At 35.3% G+C, this 17,063-nt stretch overlaps 1 protein-coding gene across 3 annotated transcripts in view; it reads left to right on the top strand.

Annotated features, from left to right (window-relative positions):
* Cspp1 (centrosome and spindle pole associated protein 1) overlaps nucleotides 1-17,063 on the top strand; it is a 112,472-nt gene that overhangs the window by 56,996 nt on the left and 38,413 nt on the right. For all 3 annotated transcript variants that reach the window (XM_090338915.1, XM_090338913.1, XM_090338914.1), the window contains exons 12-16: nucleotides 98-306; nucleotides 3,054-3,175; nucleotides 5,552-5,624; nucleotides 10,380-10,509; nucleotides 13,020-13,167. In XM_090338915.1, the coding sequence (XP_090195041.1) occupies nucleotides 98-306; nucleotides 3,054-3,175; nucleotides 5,552-5,624; nucleotides 10,380-10,509; nucleotides 13,020-13,167 (682 nt within the window). The remainder of the gene's footprint in view (nucleotides 1-97; nucleotides 307-3,053; nucleotides 3,176-5,551; nucleotides 5,625-10,379; nucleotides 10,510-13,019; nucleotides 13,168-17,063) is intronic.

The raw sequence follows: 17,063 nt of genomic DNA on the forward strand, positions 1-17,063 counted from the left end.
GTACTTAAGTGCTTGCTTGGATAGATGATGTTTTGAGGTTCTTCTGTGTTTAACTTAAGATTTTATATAACAGTGATTTTTTTCCCCTCTATTTTAGCCTGATAGACTAAAGCAGCTTAGTACAGCACCAAGACTTTGTGAAGATAAGATACCACCTGAGAGACCCAGAGTAGCTTTCCAGACACCTCTCCCTCCTTTATCTGCCCCAAGTGTTCCACCCATCCCATCAGCTCATTCTGTCCCTTCTCAAAATGAAGATTTGCCTAGTGGACTCAACAGCACACTTGGTGAAATGGTGCCTCCCAGGTGCTTATTTAAAATTTAAGTTTTGTGTTTGAGAATTGGATAAGATATTGTTATATTTATATATGTTTAGAAGTGTATCCTGAAGCAGATCATACTGTATATTTATATATGTTTAGAAGTGTATCCTGAAGCAGATCATACTGTCCGTTAGAGATTTTACATAATAGCTTTGGCAAATAATTTCTTTTCATTTTTGTTAGTCTTTAGTATTATAAAACAAAGGAAATTCTTGTAACAATCTTAAAGATGATTTATAATTTTTGAATGAATTGCATTTAAATATACTTCAGTACATATTTTTAAATGAAATATTTAATATTTTATTATATAAAAGGTCTACATTCTCAATTTTGTTATTTCCACTTGGCAAACATTGAATTCTTCCTTCAACTTCAACCAAAAAGATGGTAATATGACTCATTTACAAATGATTTTATTTTAGCTTGTTTTCCTTCAATTCTTTCTTTCTGATTACTTGGGCTAAGGAATTCAAAAGACTGGGGAAAAATGTATTGAGATAAAACTTAGGTGTTAAAGATATTATTTCTGTAGATTAAAGTCATTGTGTTACACTGGACTGCACATAAAAGTGTGTTTTTTGCACTGATATTTTGTGGTCTGTACTTCATTTTTTTGTGGAACCTGAGGTTTTGTTTTTCTTATTATGAGTGAATTAATGGGGCGCGTTTAAATGTGGATGTTTTTCAAATATTTCTGGGCTCTCCATTCTTTCAGCAGGACTCGTCTGTCTTTCATGTATAGTACTAACAAAATGGCAGGATTGTGTTTACTGTATTATCAGGTGCTTTGTTTTCTCTAATGGCTCTCCTATTCAGAAGACTGGGAGGGATTGGAATTATAGATTGTATTGTGGTTTTAGCTTTTGGGTAGGGATTGAAATGATTGACTTTACTGTCTAGAATTCAGGTGAACCACACAAATTTGTTGAACTTCAAAATTAGTACTATAATATTTTTGTTTTCTACTATTACATTGTTATGAAGATTAGATCTTATATAAATGTATAGAATTTAGACTGGTGATGACTACTTCTTTTATAACAGTTACTTGGCTTCTTCTTTTTTTTTTTTTTTTGCCTGTTGTGGGGCTTGAACTCAGGGCCTGAACTTCAAGGCTAGTACTCTGCCACTTGACCCACAGCATCACTTCCAGCCTTTTTCTTTATATGTGGTACTGAGGAATCGAACTCCAGTCTTCGTGCATGCTAGGCAAGCACTCTACCACTAAGCCAAACTCCCCCGCTCCTTTTTTTTAAAAAAAAAAAAAAAAAAAAGTTCTTGGGGCTTGAACTAGGCCTTGGCATTGTCTCTGAGCTTTTCAGCTCAAGGCTACCACCCTACTCCTAGGCCTGGGCATTGTCCCTGAGCTTTTCAACTCAAGGTTACTGCCCTACCCTTGAGCCAAGCCTTCACCCTGTTTTCTAGAGGTTAATTGTAGATAAGAGTCTCAGGTCCTTTTGTGCCAGGGCTGGCTTTGAACCATCACCCTCAAATCTCAGCCTCCTGAGTAGCTAAGGATTACAGGTGTGAGCCACTGTTCATGGCTTCAGCTTTTTTATTGACATGTTTTAAGTGACAATAGTGAAGTCAGTTTCACTGAATGACTTGAAAAAAGCTTTAATGCTTTCTTAGTTTTTCAGAATATTTGGAGTACACAATATGAATTTCTTAAGTTACAGCCAGAAATGAAAATATTCTAGACTATACCTCTATCATTTTTTGTTCATCTAAAGGAATGTGTCTTTACCATTTATATTACTGGAAAGTAATGTGGTTTTAGAAATAACAGCAGAAATCATGAAGCTCTTTTCTAATCAGTGAAAAGCTAAACTAAGTTTTTGTAATTTATAAAATACACTTTCAATTTCTTTTTTCTCTCTCTATCTCTGTGTGTGTGTGTGTGTGTGTGTGTGTGTATGTGTGTGTGTGTGTGTGTGTGTGTGTGTGTGTCCATAGTGGGGCTTGAACTCTAGGCTTGGGCACTGTCCCTGAGCTCTTCAGCTTGAACCACAGTGCCACTTCCAGTTTTCTGGTGGTAAATTGGACCTAAGAGTCTCACAGACTTTTGTGCCCTGTCTGGCTTTCAATCGTGATCATCAGATCATAGCCTCCCGAGTAGCTAGGATTTCAGACATGAGCCACTGGCACCTGGCTTCTGACTTGTAATTTTTATTTCACATTACGGTTGACTTTCTGGAAGACCAATACATTTTGCAGTTAAAAATGTATCCCTTTTCCCACCCTTAGTCATTTGTGCAGTTTTGAACTCTGCTCGTGGTTTCTGGGTTGTCCTTTGATTGCTCAAGCATTTCCATTTGGGGAAATTCTTTGGAGCTCTCTATACCTCTCAAGAGATTTCAATGCCCCTGCTGTTCATATAGCTCTCTGCTTGTTTTATTTCACTTGTTTGTTCTAGTTTGTTCTACTTCTGTATTATTTTGAGGGACATGAAATACATCTCTTTTTACTTGATGTTGGCCCACTATTGGCTACTAATTATTAAATGTTAACTTATGTCTTACAGAACTGTTGTATTTCAAATTGTGAAATTTTATTTGCTTTTTATTACTTGCTTTTTGAGTCATAGTTTTGGAAGAACAATTAGAGTGAGATTGTGGCTTTTTTAAGCTTGTGATTGGACTCTCAGTAATGTTTTGCAGCAGAATGATTTTGGTAAGAAATTTACAACAAAATATGAGAAGAATTTTCCATTTTCTTTTGATATAGGATTGCACCTCTGCCTCCACCTCCCCTACTACCATCTATGGCTACTAACTATCGAACTCCTTATGATGATGCATACTATTTTTATGGTGCCAGAAATACTTTGGATCCCAGTTTTGCTTATTGTAAGTGATCTATAGGGTAAACATCTTTTTTCAAGTGGTTTAATAAGGACAATTGGTTTTCTACAAGGGAAATATGCAGTTAACATATTAAATTTTTAATTCGCGTATATCTATTCACTTGATAAATTCATTTCCTGTTCCAGTACATTTCTGGTACTGTATCAGAAAACCTACTTTATAAAGAAAAGTTTATTTGCACTCACAATTTTAGAGGCCTAAAGTTCAAATAGGTACATAGGCTCTGGACTACATCATGTCATGTAGGAGTGTGTATTTCTGCATTCTCTTTTCTTCCCCTTATGCTTTAAAGTGTTACTTGACTTCTTCTGGGAGTTTTCACCATTCAGATGTGACAGATTGGATAAAAACAACTATTAGGCTGAGTCTTTCTTGTCTTCAGTCAGCTTTGTATGAAATCCAGTTGTTGTAAGATGTTTTTGTTTTGTTTGTTTCCTCCTTTCCCTGAGGATGTTTTCTTGCTACTGTTGCTTTGTTTGTAATAGTTTATAGACTATGTGCTGTCACTAGTCAAGAAATTCTTATATACGAAAATGTATTTCTTTACAGATCTGTACTATACTATTCTTTGGACCTTCTGCTGGAAAAGTAGAACTAAATCTCAAATAATGTCTTTTTTTTTTTTGCTAGTCTTAGGACTTGAACTCAGGGCCTGGTCACTGTCCTTGGGATTTCTCAAGGCTAGAGCTGTACCACTTGAGGCACAGCACCACTTCCAGCTTTTTCTGTGTATGTGGTACCAAGGAATCAAACCCAGGGCTTCATTCATGATAGGCAAACACTCTACCAAGAGGCGAAACTCCCAGCCCTTAATGTCTTTGTAATGATAGTATCTAGTAATATTCTAGTATCTAGTGTTGTAGATGTAAGGATAGTTCTGTGTCATTCCTTTGAGAATGTAATATATCTTCTGCCTGCCTTTATTATACATAGTAGTGACTATACTTTATCAGATCTTTTTTTAATGATGCTTCTCTAGAATGTTTTCTTTCCAGATGATTATTAGAAAGCTATTAAAAAATGATGGCAGTTACCAGAACAGTTAGAGAATTTTTACTGTTTTCTATGGTCATACTTTTAGCTTTTCTTTTCTTTTTTCTACATGTGTTGGATGTCTCTAGAATGTTGTTTAGATTACTACAGATTCAGAAATAATTATTGCTACGTTTGATGTATAATATACTGTTATCATCCTTTATTTTTCTCTCTCATTCTGAGTGTATGTATATAATTTGTACAATATATATATAAATAAATATATATATGTTTGAATTTTTAGAAACTGCTGTGAGAAAGATTTCAGTTAAGTTGGCATTGTACAGACATTAAATAGGTCTAGAAATGATAAAAACTTACTTTTTTCCATTTGTACAGGGGTAACTGCACTGTATTAAGAATGCTAAATTTTATGTATGTGGGTTTGATTACAGAAAGTAATGTCTTCTCTACTGAAAAAATAAATAAAGCCACCAACATCTAATCATGTAGCTTAGGTCCTTATCTAGTCTACTATAATCATGCTTTCAAGACCCTACCTTTAAATTTTGAATTGAGATTAAGAATAACATTCTTAAGTATGTTAATAAGACTTGGGGGATTAAACTCCTGTATGAGTTCTGGGGAAACAAATTATACTCAAAACATATGTTTTTTTATTAAAGAATTTATTAACATTGTTTTATATCATATTTCAAATGACATGTTTAACAAATAAGTTTTCAAGAAGGGAATCTCTATATACAATTACTGGCACTTAGTTTTTAGAACATAATCAAAATTAGGCTAAGGGTTTGTATATCATAGGTACATATTTATGAAATTAAACATTATATCTATAGAGTCATAGGTTTTTAAAACACAGTTATAGACTGAAGCAAAAGGATCATGAGTTTGAGACCAACCTGTGTTACAAAGAATTTCTAGGTCACTCTGATCTATGTACTGAGACCTAGCCACAAAATAAAATCATCAAAACCAAGATTTTGTGTGTGAGTTAAACTTTTTTTTTGCCCCCTGGAGCTTGAACTCAGGTCCTTAGCACTGTCCTTGAGCTTTCCCAAGGCTAGAGCTCTGCCACTTGAGTCACAGCACCACTTCCAGCTTTTTCTGTGTATGTAGTAACAAAGGAATCGAACCCAGGGCTAGGAGCATGCTAGGCAAGCACTCTACTGCTAGGCCAAACTCTTGACCCTAGGGCACAATTTTTTAATGTGTTATCTTGTATTGTTCTTTACTAACTCTTAATTCAAAATGATGTATTGATGCTTTTTATTAGGAAATATTTTTTTCTTGTGCTTTTCCCTTCCGTCATGAAGTGTTATTAAATGGGAATTCATTCTTTTTTATTTTCTCTCTAAGATGATTCAAGAATGATGGGAGTACAGCCTGTACCTTATGGCCCTGTAACACATCAGCTAGCACAACCTAATGTGTAAGTTATAAATTAAGATGATAATTGTTTCTCTGTTTCACTGCTTTTACTTATTGTATTAAAAGAGCATAATAAAATTTTATATTGTAATAATTTAAGGGTACTGGTCTAGTGTAGTGTATTATATTTATCATGTTAGGTAGTGATGTCGAAAAATCTTTTCATTGTATAAACTGAAACTTGGTATTCATTAAACAAAATGATAGCACTCTTTCACCAACTTCCATTCCCTAGCAACTTCTATTCTGTTATCTGTGGTTTTGACTCTTCCCAAAGTACCTTATGTAACTAGTCAGATATGTGTTTCTGTGACTGAAGCTAGTCACAGAACTGGTTTATTTCATTAGGATGATGTCTTTAATTTTCATCTATATTATACATGCATCAGAATCTTTTAATAGTGAATAATAGTGCCTTGTATGTATATGATATAAATTTTGTTTATTCATCTACTTGGATTTCTTTTGTGTTTAGCATTGTTGTGCAAATGTATCTTTGGGACCTTGTTCTCAGTTATTATTATGCAGAAGTGAGATTACTGAGTTTAATTGATAGTAATTTGAAAAATACTATTAAGAAACTGTCATACTGTTTTCTACAGTGGCTGTACTAATATGTAATACCTCTCACAGTCCACTAGGATTTGAATTTCTTCACATACTTGCCTACACTTTTTTTTTTTTTTGCCACTCTTCGGGCTTGAGCTCAGGGCCTGAGCACTGTCTTTGGGCTTTCTCAAGGCTAGAGCCATAGTATCACTTCTGGTGTTTTCTGTGTATGTGGAATCAAACCTGGGTCTTTGTGCATGCTAGGCAAGTACTCTACCAGTAGGCCAAACTCCAGGCCCCATACATACTAGTTATTTTTATTTTGGGATTTGGACCTAAGTCTCCAAAAATGCTATGGGAAGTATACTTCTAACCTTCATTTTAGTTTAATTTGCATTTATCTAATTGGTCAATGATATTGAGCATATCTTGTATATATTGGCTGTTTGCGTACCTTCTTGGAAGGACTTTATGCTAGACCTCTGCCATTTTCCCCCCCTTTGTGGTAGTACTGGGGATTGAAGCCAGGATATTACAGGCACTTTTTTTTTTTGGTGGATCATGGGGTTTGTACTGGCATGGGCGCTGTCGCTAAGCTCTTCAGTTCGAGGCTTCTGCCCTACTGCTGGGCATTGTTTCTGAGTTCTTCAGCTCAAGGCTACCACCCTACCTTTGAGCCAAGCCACACTTCCCCTTTTCTAGAGGTTAATTGAAGATAAGAGTCTTAGGTCTTTTTGTGCTGGGGATGGCTTTGAACCTTGATCCTCAGATCTCAGCCTCCTGAGTAGCTAGGATTACAGGCGTGAGCCACCAGGCCCCGGCTTACAAGCACTTTCTAGGCAGGCACTATACCATTGTACCACTATACTACTTCCAGTCGTTTTTTGCATTGATTTTTTTTTTTTGAAGTAGGGACTTAATTTATGTCTGAACTATCCTGGTCTATGATTTTCTCTTTGTGCTTTCCTAGTTGACTGGAGATAAGAGGCCACTGCCCTTGAGCCCAGCTTTTGTGCTTCTGCCTATAGCTGGGACAACAGACTTTAAGACTGAGTTTTTCTGCCTTTTGTGCTTGTGTTGGTGTTGAACCTTGATTCCTCAAATCTCTTTATCTCTCGAGCAGCTTAGATAATAGGATTGAGTCTCCATTCCTAACTTTTTCCTTTTTTTTTTTTTTTTTTTGTTGTTGGTCATGGGGCTTGAACTCTGGGTCTGGGCTCTGTCCCTGAGCTCTTCAGTTCAAGGCTATTGCTCTACTTCTTGAGCCAAAGTGCACACTTCTGGTTTTCTGGTGGTTAATTGGAGATACGAGTCTACTGACTTTAGTGCCCGAGCTGGCTTTGATCCTCAATCTTCAGCTCTCAGCCTCTTGAGTAGCTAGGATTACAGCCACCAGCCCAGTCTTTGGTTAATTCTTAATTTTTTTTGTAAATGATATTAAATAGAAATTCAACTTTATTCTTTTGTATGTGCGAATATCTATTTTTCTGAGCACATTTCTTTTTTTAAGAGATCATTCTTACTTCATGGAATGATTGGGGCATCCTTGTGAAAATCATTTGAATTTATATATGACAGTTTATTTCTGGGTTCTCTATTCCTTTAGTCTATATGTCTGTTTTCCTTATAGTACAATCCTATTTTGATAACCGTAGCTTTGTAGTTTGAAATGAGGAAAATGAGTCTTTCAGTTTTGTTCTCCTTTTCAGAATGTTGTTTGCCTGTTTGGGCTCCTTGACATGCTATGTAAATTTTAGGGTGGGTTTTTCAATTTCTGTTAAAAAAGATCATTAGAATTTTGATGAGGATGCATTGAATCTGTGGATTTGTAGTTTAATAATATTGACTTTTCTAATCCTTGAACTTGAATTGTATTTCTACTTACATCTTCATTAATTTCTTTTGTCACTGTTTTGTAGTTTTTTGTGATATTGCTCTTTATTTTTTTTCTTCCAGTCCTGGGCTTGGGCTCTGTCCTTGGACTTTCTCAAGGCTAGCACTCTACCACTTGATCCTCAGTATCACTTCTGGCTTTTTGCTATGTATGTGGTACCGAGGAATCGAACCTGGGTCTTTGTGCATGCTAGGCAAGCACTCTACCACTAGGCCAAACTCCCGGCCCCGTTATTGCTCTTTTTGATGCTTTGTACATGGAACTATTTTTGTAGTTTCCAGTTGTCCATTTAGCTTATTTTTGTATATTGACTTGTTACTTTTCTGAACTCATTAATTTTGCCATTATTTGGGGGGGGCATGTGTGTACTCTTTAGGGTTTTGTACATACACGAACAGAGATGATTGACTTCTTTCTAATTTGGATGCCTTTTATTTTTTTCTTGTTTGATTACTCTGCTTTAAAATTTTAGTACTATCTTAAGTAAAAGTGGCAAAGAATATATTCTTGCCTTGATCTTAAAAGTCTTTTTTCTAGAATGGATATTGCTGTGGATTTTTTTTTTATATATGGCTATAATTATGTTGAGTTAGTTTCTACTATTAGATGGCTGAATTTAGTATTTTTTTCTGTGGTAGTTGACATTCACGACCAAATCATTGCATCCCTGGAATAAATCTCCCCTGGTCATGGTATATAATCATTTTATTTTATTTTTTCAGATTTAATTCACTTTATTATTCCACACAATCAGTAGAGTTTCTCTAGTAATGCACTTATAGATATCCCTGAAAGTCTAGTCTTTATCAGTTTATAATCTTTTTTTTTTCCCCCTTGGCGTTTGAACTCTGGGTGGCCTGGTCGCTGTCCCTGAGCTCTTCAGCTTAACGCTAGTGTTCTACCACTTTAGCCACATGGCCGCTTCTGGTTTTTTGGTGTTTAGTTGGAGATGAGTCTCACTGACTATCATGCCCGATCTGGCTTTGAACCATGATCTTCAGATCTCAGCCCCTGAGTAGCTAGGATTATAGGCGTGAACCACTGGCACTGGTGCTTACTGGCTTTTTACTAGTTTACTGGTGATAAAGAGTCTTGGAAGATTTCTCTGCCCAAGGCTAACTTTTAACTTTGATCCTCAGATTTCAACCTCCTGAGTAGATAGGAATAAGTGACCAGTACCCATCTACTCTCAGTCTTACTTAAGAAAAAAAACTGAGTAATGGGGCTGGGGATAGGAAGGATAATGAATGAAATAGAGACTAAGAATCTGTATAATGTGTATGGATAGCAGTTACATTTTTTTCTTTATTAACGTTGATTTTTACATCATATTTTAAATGACAGGTTTAACAAACGAATGTTCAAGAAGGGAATCTCTATTTACAATCACTGGGACTTAGTATTTAGAACTTAATCAAAATTAGGCTAAGGGTTTATATATCATAGAGACATATTAATTTTAGAAAATAAAACATTGTTTATAGAGTCATAGGTTTTTATATCTATATACTTATATTTATATTTCCATTACCATGTCCATAGCATTGGGTATGCAGATATTGAGTCCTCGTTCTTGTACTCTTTGGATTTAATAGCCACATATTAAGGATACCATGCGAGCAGTTACATTTTTAAAGATTGAATTTACTCAGATAAATCTTAACCTTTTTTCCCTTACACTACAGAGTCATCCTGCTTTCAAAAAAAAAATTAAGATGTTAAAAATAACTTGATCTGGTTCACCGAGTGAGAATCCATTGTGGCATTTAGCAATATAGTTATTTAGCTTAATATTATAAATATATAAATTACATACACAAAAGAAGCTTACTGAAGTGATGAGGCTAATTTTAGAGAAAAGAAAACTATAATTTGAGACCGTTATACTTTTTTCTTTATTGATTTGTTTTGAAATGCAGTTTCACTCATTATTTGGATACTATTTGAGAGAAGTACTAATATCATATCATTAATGGATAGTATTTGAGAAATTTTTGGTGTGTTATTTCTAAACATTCAAAATAGATCATACATATGTATACTGCTTAAGGAATTACCACAAGGTATTTCCTTAGATGTAACTGCCAACTAGTCAAGAAATAGATCTATTATATTTTCAAGATTGACAGATTGCCAAGAAGAGTCAGGAAGGAGAATTTTAAAATAGATACTTGCTTGAAGATACCTCTTGACCTGTAGAGAAATATAGTTCCTTCTTTATTTTGAGATATTTTTATATGGCATGTTATTTTCTTTGTTGAATTTTTTTATTCTTGAATAATAGGTAGATTCAAATTATTTGTTTGATATTAGGAATACAGTTGGACAGCATGAACTGAAAATTACGAATGATAAGACAATGACTTCTGGACTGCTATTTGAAGATAAACCAAAACCTTCCAAACAGTCTCTTCAGTCTTATCAAGAAGCTTTACAGCAGCAGGTATTTACTTATTGACTTAATGCCAAACGTTTTATTTGTGACACTATGGTCCTTTAGAACTAAGTGTGGCAGAGCAAGAAAAAGATATTTAATTACAACAGCATGGTAGTTTGTGTTGTTGTTTGTTTTGGTTTGAGCTTGGAACTCAAATTTTGTATCTGATACTTACTTTCATTCATTGATTGGCACTCTAAGATTGCAGGCATGACTGTAACCCCAATAGGATAAGTCTTGAAGTAGAAATATTGGAATGCTGTTAGAAGCATGGGCTAGAGAGAATAATTGCCTGGAACAATTGGGAGGGCATCACATGGTATTTGATATTTAGGCTGCATGTTATATAGGTTAGATCTTCCTTGAATATTCTGGGAAGGGAATTGGTTTGGAGGAAGAGAGATTTTTTTTCTCTTTTTTTTTTAATTAAAGAATTTATTAACATTGATTTTTTTTACATCATATTTCAAATGACATGTTTAACAAACAAGTATTCAAGAAGGGAATCAATATACAATCACTGGCACTTAGATTTTAGAACATAATTAAAATTAAGCTGAGAGTTTGTATGTCATAGATACATATTAATCTATGTAATAAAATATGTTTAGAGTCATAAGAGGCAGAATGTTTTTTATTAGACTATGAAAGATGAGCTAATAAAGTTTTTTTTTTAATTCCATCTTTATACAGCTAAGGGAAGGAATTTTTTTTTTTTCCCGTGCTGGGGCTTGGACTCTGGGCCCAGGCACTGTCCCTGAGCTCTTCAGCTCAAGGCCTTGCCCTACCTATTGAGCCACAGCTCTACTTCCGGTTTTCTAGTGGTTAATTGGACATAAGAGTGTCTCAGTCTTTAGTAACCAGGCTGGCTTTTAACGTAATCCTCAGATCTCAGTCCTTGAGTAATTAGGATTACAGGTGTGAGCCACTGCACCACACCATGTCTGGCAGGAAAGGAAATTTAAACCAAGAAAGATGAAAGGACTAGTGATGTGAACAGATTTAAAGGTATTTTAGAAAAGAAAACTGGTTGTGATTTAGATATGGGAGAAAAATATTTGAACTATGGATATAGTCCACCTAAGAGGCAATGAGGGTCTGAACTAGATGAAGTAGGGAGAAAGGGAAGAAACTGAGATTTCATTAAAAGTACCTACGTTATTCCTTGTGGATTTAAAAATGAGCAAGAACAGAATTTGAAATGTCAAATTTCTAATCTAGGAAAATAACCAAGCGGGAAATTAGTGGGGAATACATGTAGTAGAGTATGTTTATGGAGAAGGACAGTAGATTTAGTTGTTTTCAGTGTGGTAAGAATTCATTTAAGAAAAACTTATGTGGGCTGAGAGGGTAGCCTAGTGGTAGAGTGGTTTCCTAGCATGCATGAAGTCCTGAGTTTGATTCCCTGGTACCACATACACAGAAAAAGCAGGAAGTGGTGCTGTGGCTCAAGTGGTTGAGTGCTAGCCTTGAGAAAGCTCAAGGACAGTGCTAAGGCCCTTAGTTCAAGCTCCAGCACTGGCCAAAAATAAACAAATGCAGGCATTTTTATTGGGTTAATAACCTTTTCTCTGAAAAGACCCTAGGACTGGCAACTCATGGTAAGATACGTGTGTATGTGTATATTCTGAAGTATTTACTACTGTAAAATTCCTTTCAGAAATCTTAAAGCACTTTCATGGGCCAGGAGTTTGGCCTAGTGGTAGAGTGCTTGCCTAGCATCTATGAAGACACGGGTTTAATTCCTCAATACACACATATATAGAATAAAGCTGGAAGTGGTGCTGTGGCTCAAGTGGTAGAGTTCTAGCCTTGAGAAAGTCCAAGGACAGTGCTCAGGCCCTGAGTTCAGTCCCCAGGACTTGAGGGGGGGGGGGAAATCTTATGTAGTTTCTTTGTGCTGGAGTGAGAGTGCCTAGACTTACCATGCATGTGGTTTGGGGTTTGAAAATGACTTAGGAAATGTTGATTCTTATTCAGGAGTCTTATTTGCCTATCTATATATACATCACTAGAGAACAGTCTTGTACTTACACTTGGTGGTAAAGAGCAAGCATTTGTTTTACATGTTTTCATAACATTGTACTTAACGTTGCCTAGCAGTTTGTCAAAACCTTTGAACCTTCAGTGTCTGAATTCTGGGAATAGACTGCATAAAGAGTGAACGTCTGTGGAACTAGAGATGAGACTTTGTGTCTGGACAGTTTCAGTGAAAGAGCAGATAAAGAAACTAGGGAGACCTCAATGGTACTACGGATCTGGAGAAGTCAAGGGGGTGGAGTGATTGGGGTAGAAATTTGGGGAGTAGGGGTAGAGTTGATTGGATCTCATCTAGTTTTAGTGCCTTGAAAAGCCCCTGGTGGCATGATCTGGTGCAACTGCAGCTATTTATTCCAGACATTTAGGTGTTTTGAGAATCACAAATTTAAATTTCATAGTAAATGTACTAGAACAAAACAGGGGTATATTAATTTTTTAACCAGTCAAATAAATATACTCTGTTTTATGTTATCAAGATTCTAGAGAGAGAAGAAAGAAGGAAAAAAGAACGTGAAGAAAAAGAAGAATATGAAGCTAAGTTGGAAGCTGAAATGAAAATTTACAACCCTTGGGGAAAAGGTGGAGGTGGTGCACCTCTCAGGGATGCAAAAGGAAATCTGATAAGTATGCTGTTTCTGTGTACTTGTTGTTAAGATAAATAATTTTACATTTGAAAAACAGAGCAGAAAGGAGAGAGATTTGTAGCTTGTAAACGAGTTTTTTTTTCCGTAATGCAGAAGAAACATTTTGTATACTTATAATCATTTGTTATTACAGTTTTTCCATCTCATGATGTAACCCAACTGCAGAGAGGAGTTCATGTTAGTTGGCATTTACCCAAACTAGTATTTAGATTATTTTTATTTTTTAGTAAAAGTAATAAACTTAAGTTATTCATATTTTAAACTAATAAGACATCTTAGAAAATACCTGAGATAGTTATAAGAAATGATACTGTGTTTACTGTATATATAGAACATTCCTACTCAATGCAGAAATCTTTCTTAGAGATCTCATTTCAGGAAAAAAGGTTTATTCTCAGAAACTTTATGGCAGGTTGCAGAATTATGTTAATTTTTCATTTATGTTTTGATCCTAGTAATCATAACAAATACCTTGAAAAAGGGACTCTATAACAAATAATTTCTGATTAGCTTGTGGCAGAATAAAAGTGAAGATAATGGGGTTTTGGAAAATTCTTTTATTAGAAACAAGAAATAAAGGATAATAGAAACGTCTCTGTTAAAATGTTTAAAATGTAAATTTTATGTTCTTAAGATTTTATTATATGTTACTATAGGATGTGTAATGGAATCAGAAGATTGATGGGTGTTGAGTTACTAGAGTTCTTTTGCATTATACCTTTGATTTACTTTTTGTTAAATATATATACAAAGACACATTTCAGACACACTTAAAATTAATAACTTTTCTTATCAAAATATTAGTTCCTTTTCTCCTCATGAATGAGTACTTAGTTTTGAAAGATTGAAACTCATCACTTTTTTGCAGATGAGATGATTTTAGGAGACAAACATTTGATTATTTCTTATTTTATTGTTTACATTTCTTTTTATTTATTCCTTGAAACTGCCTGTATTGCAGGTTTTTCATGGATGAAATATGGAACTGAGCAGATTCCTTTTTTTCCTACAAAATTATGGTATAAACTTGCTCAATTTTCTATCTTACTGCTTACATGCGCACAGTTTGTAAAGTAAACCCCTTAAGGACTGAATGCATACAGCATGCTGCAAGGTACGAGAAATAAGCTAAAAGTGAGCATATAAACCTACATCTGGACCAGTACTGAAGGCTGGCAACAACACAGGGGAAAATTAATAGAAGGAGATACAGTTCAGTCCTGAAAGGGTTCAATAGAAACTCTAGATTATTTCTTATTTTAATAGATTATTTATATGGCTATGTATTAGAAAATACCTGTTTTCCATTTAAGGGTAGTGATAGAATATTTCCTTTTAAAGCAGAGGTGTTCCTTACAGCAAAGGTTTTAATCACAGCACTTAATGAAAAGTTCTGTACCATCTCAATTCTCAAGAAGGTTGAGATGATTTGTGTCATACTCTGTTGCTGCTTGGGAGCTTCTCTAACTGGTAACTCAGGGATGTAGATCTCATCCATTGTGTTCTACTCCATTTGATAGTTTTTATTTTGTTGTTGTTGGTTGTGGTGATTAATTGGAGATAAGAGTTTCATAGACATCCTGCCCAGGCTGGCTTCCAATCATAATCCTCAGATCTCAGCCTCCTGAGTAGCTAGGATTAAAGAGGTAGCCACTAGCACCTGGCTTGATAGTCTTTTACTTCAGATAGCACTGATATTCATGCATTTGGATGGCACTTGGCAAAGAAATTGTTGATGGACACAACCTGGATCTTTTTCAAATGAATTATACTAAGTAAAGGAATCCCTTCTGAGAATGTTATATACGTATGTATCTTTCCATCGTTATGACATTCTCAAAATGACAGTACTATAAGGAAAGAGAAATTGCTATGGGTTATACAAGGGGAAAAGGGAGAATATATAAGGAGATAGCATGATGGAATGGTTTTTGGGTAATGAAACTTTTCTGTATCTTAATTATAGTGATTTTCTAATGAAGTTTCACTGTTAAAAGGCATGTGTTAAAAATTTTACAAGTACTGAATACCAAATGGAAATGTTCAATTAAAATCACAAAACAGAAATCTAACCAACTTGAAAGATGGTCAAAACTATTTCATAATTCTGACTAGCAGCATTATTAAACATCTTTTTAATATATGCTTAAGTATCTTTAACATATTATCATATGCTGGTTAGACTTGTTTTTATGTATGAGTGTATGTAAAGTTAAAATTTGCATGTTTAAAGTTATTGAGTTTTGACAATTATTTCTAATAACCACCACTACCACCAGCACCATAATTAAAAGATTTAGTATATTTCCAGACCTGCACAGAAAATTTCCTGTGTTTTTTTAACCTCTAATTCTGTTATCCAGCTATCTGCCACTGACAGCATATGATTTTCAAAAAACAATAATAGAATTGCTATTTATTTTACTTCATGTTTTTGAAATAATAGGATTTAACTCGGCCTCATGCTTGTTTAAAAGGTACTTTTTAACAGTCCTTTTTTTTGCATTGGTTTCCTTCCTTCCCTTCCCATCTTTCCCACCCCCTCCCTAATCTCAATCTCTTTGTCTTGGGACTTGACTTCAGGGCTTGAGTGCTGTCTCTAAGCTCTCTTCAGCTTAGGGCTGAAGAGCTAGCACTCTGCCACTTTGTGCCACAGTTTCACAGTACCACTTCTGGTTTGCTGGTGGTTAATTGGAGGTAAGCCTCACCTTTGAACCATGATTCTCAGTTCTTAGCCTTCTGAGTAGCTAGGATTACAGGAATGAGCCACCAGTGCCTGGCTTTATTGGTTATTTTCTAGGTAGGCTATCACTGTGTGCCAGACCTGTATTATCTTCATACTAGTGTTTCCCCATTTTGCTGGGGATGATAGGCACTCACCATCAGGCCCAGCCATTGTACTTTCTCTGTAACTGAAATTATAGGTGCTTGCTATTGCTCACCTGTAAACTTTTACATTTGGGCTGATCTTGAACAATGATCCCTCGATCTCTACTGTCTAAACAGCTAGGGTCACAGTCTTGAATTGCCAAGCCTAGATGCCTTTTAATTTTGACAGTTTAGCATAATGCTTATAAGATTCATCCCTGTTATTCCATGCATCCTTCTACAGTGCCTGAATTTATCAGATAACAAATTTAAAAAAGTATATCAGTCTCATCAGCATTCATTTGCCATTGTATATACTACTGATTATACTTGATCATCAAGCACCAATTGGCAGATTGCTCTCAAATCTTATTACTAATGTTAATTTTCAGACCAAACATTGAAGGATTACAGGATTTCTAAGAGTCAGAATAGATGTGTGGATCAAAGAGGCCTGGTTGGAAGGTTAAGTATGGAGGTAGAAAAGATGCAAAGGGATCACTTCTGATGGGTAGATAACATAAGAATAAAAACCTGATGGCCCAGCTCCTGAGATCAGAGGTCAAAATGCAGAACTAGTTTAAAGGGAAATGTTAGTTCAGAGCATGGCGTTGCCCTTTTGCTTCCTTGATTGGAACCAATTGCAATTGGGACAAATGGCTGTTCAAGTGAGCAGGGGGTATAGAATGAAGCTGAACCACAACACCAGATAATCTGATGACTGGTCAGGGTATGGTGGCATATCCTTGTGTAAGTTTCTTCTTTTTATGTGATTCTAGTGAAGGAGTTAAAGTAAGTTCATGGGTCATATTCTGCTATGGGCCTGATACACCCAACCATCCATGTATTTTTGAATTATCAGTTTTCCAGATGATTTTTTGTTTTTAAATTTTAGTCCTAGGACTTGAACTCAGGGTTCTGGATATTGCCTTTGAGTTTTTTTTTGCTCAAGGCTAGTGCTGTACCACTAGAGCCACAACTCTACTTCCAGTTTTTCTTTTTGTTAGT

The sequence above is a fragment of the Megascapheus bottae genome, chromosome 9 (genome assembly GCF_031878675.1).
Source record: "Megascapheus bottae isolate mThoBot1 chromosome 9, mThoBot2.hap1, whole genome shotgun sequence".
In the NCBI taxonomy this organism is placed as follows: domain Eukaryota; kingdom Metazoa; phylum Chordata; class Mammalia; order Rodentia; family Geomyidae; genus Megascapheus; species Megascapheus bottae.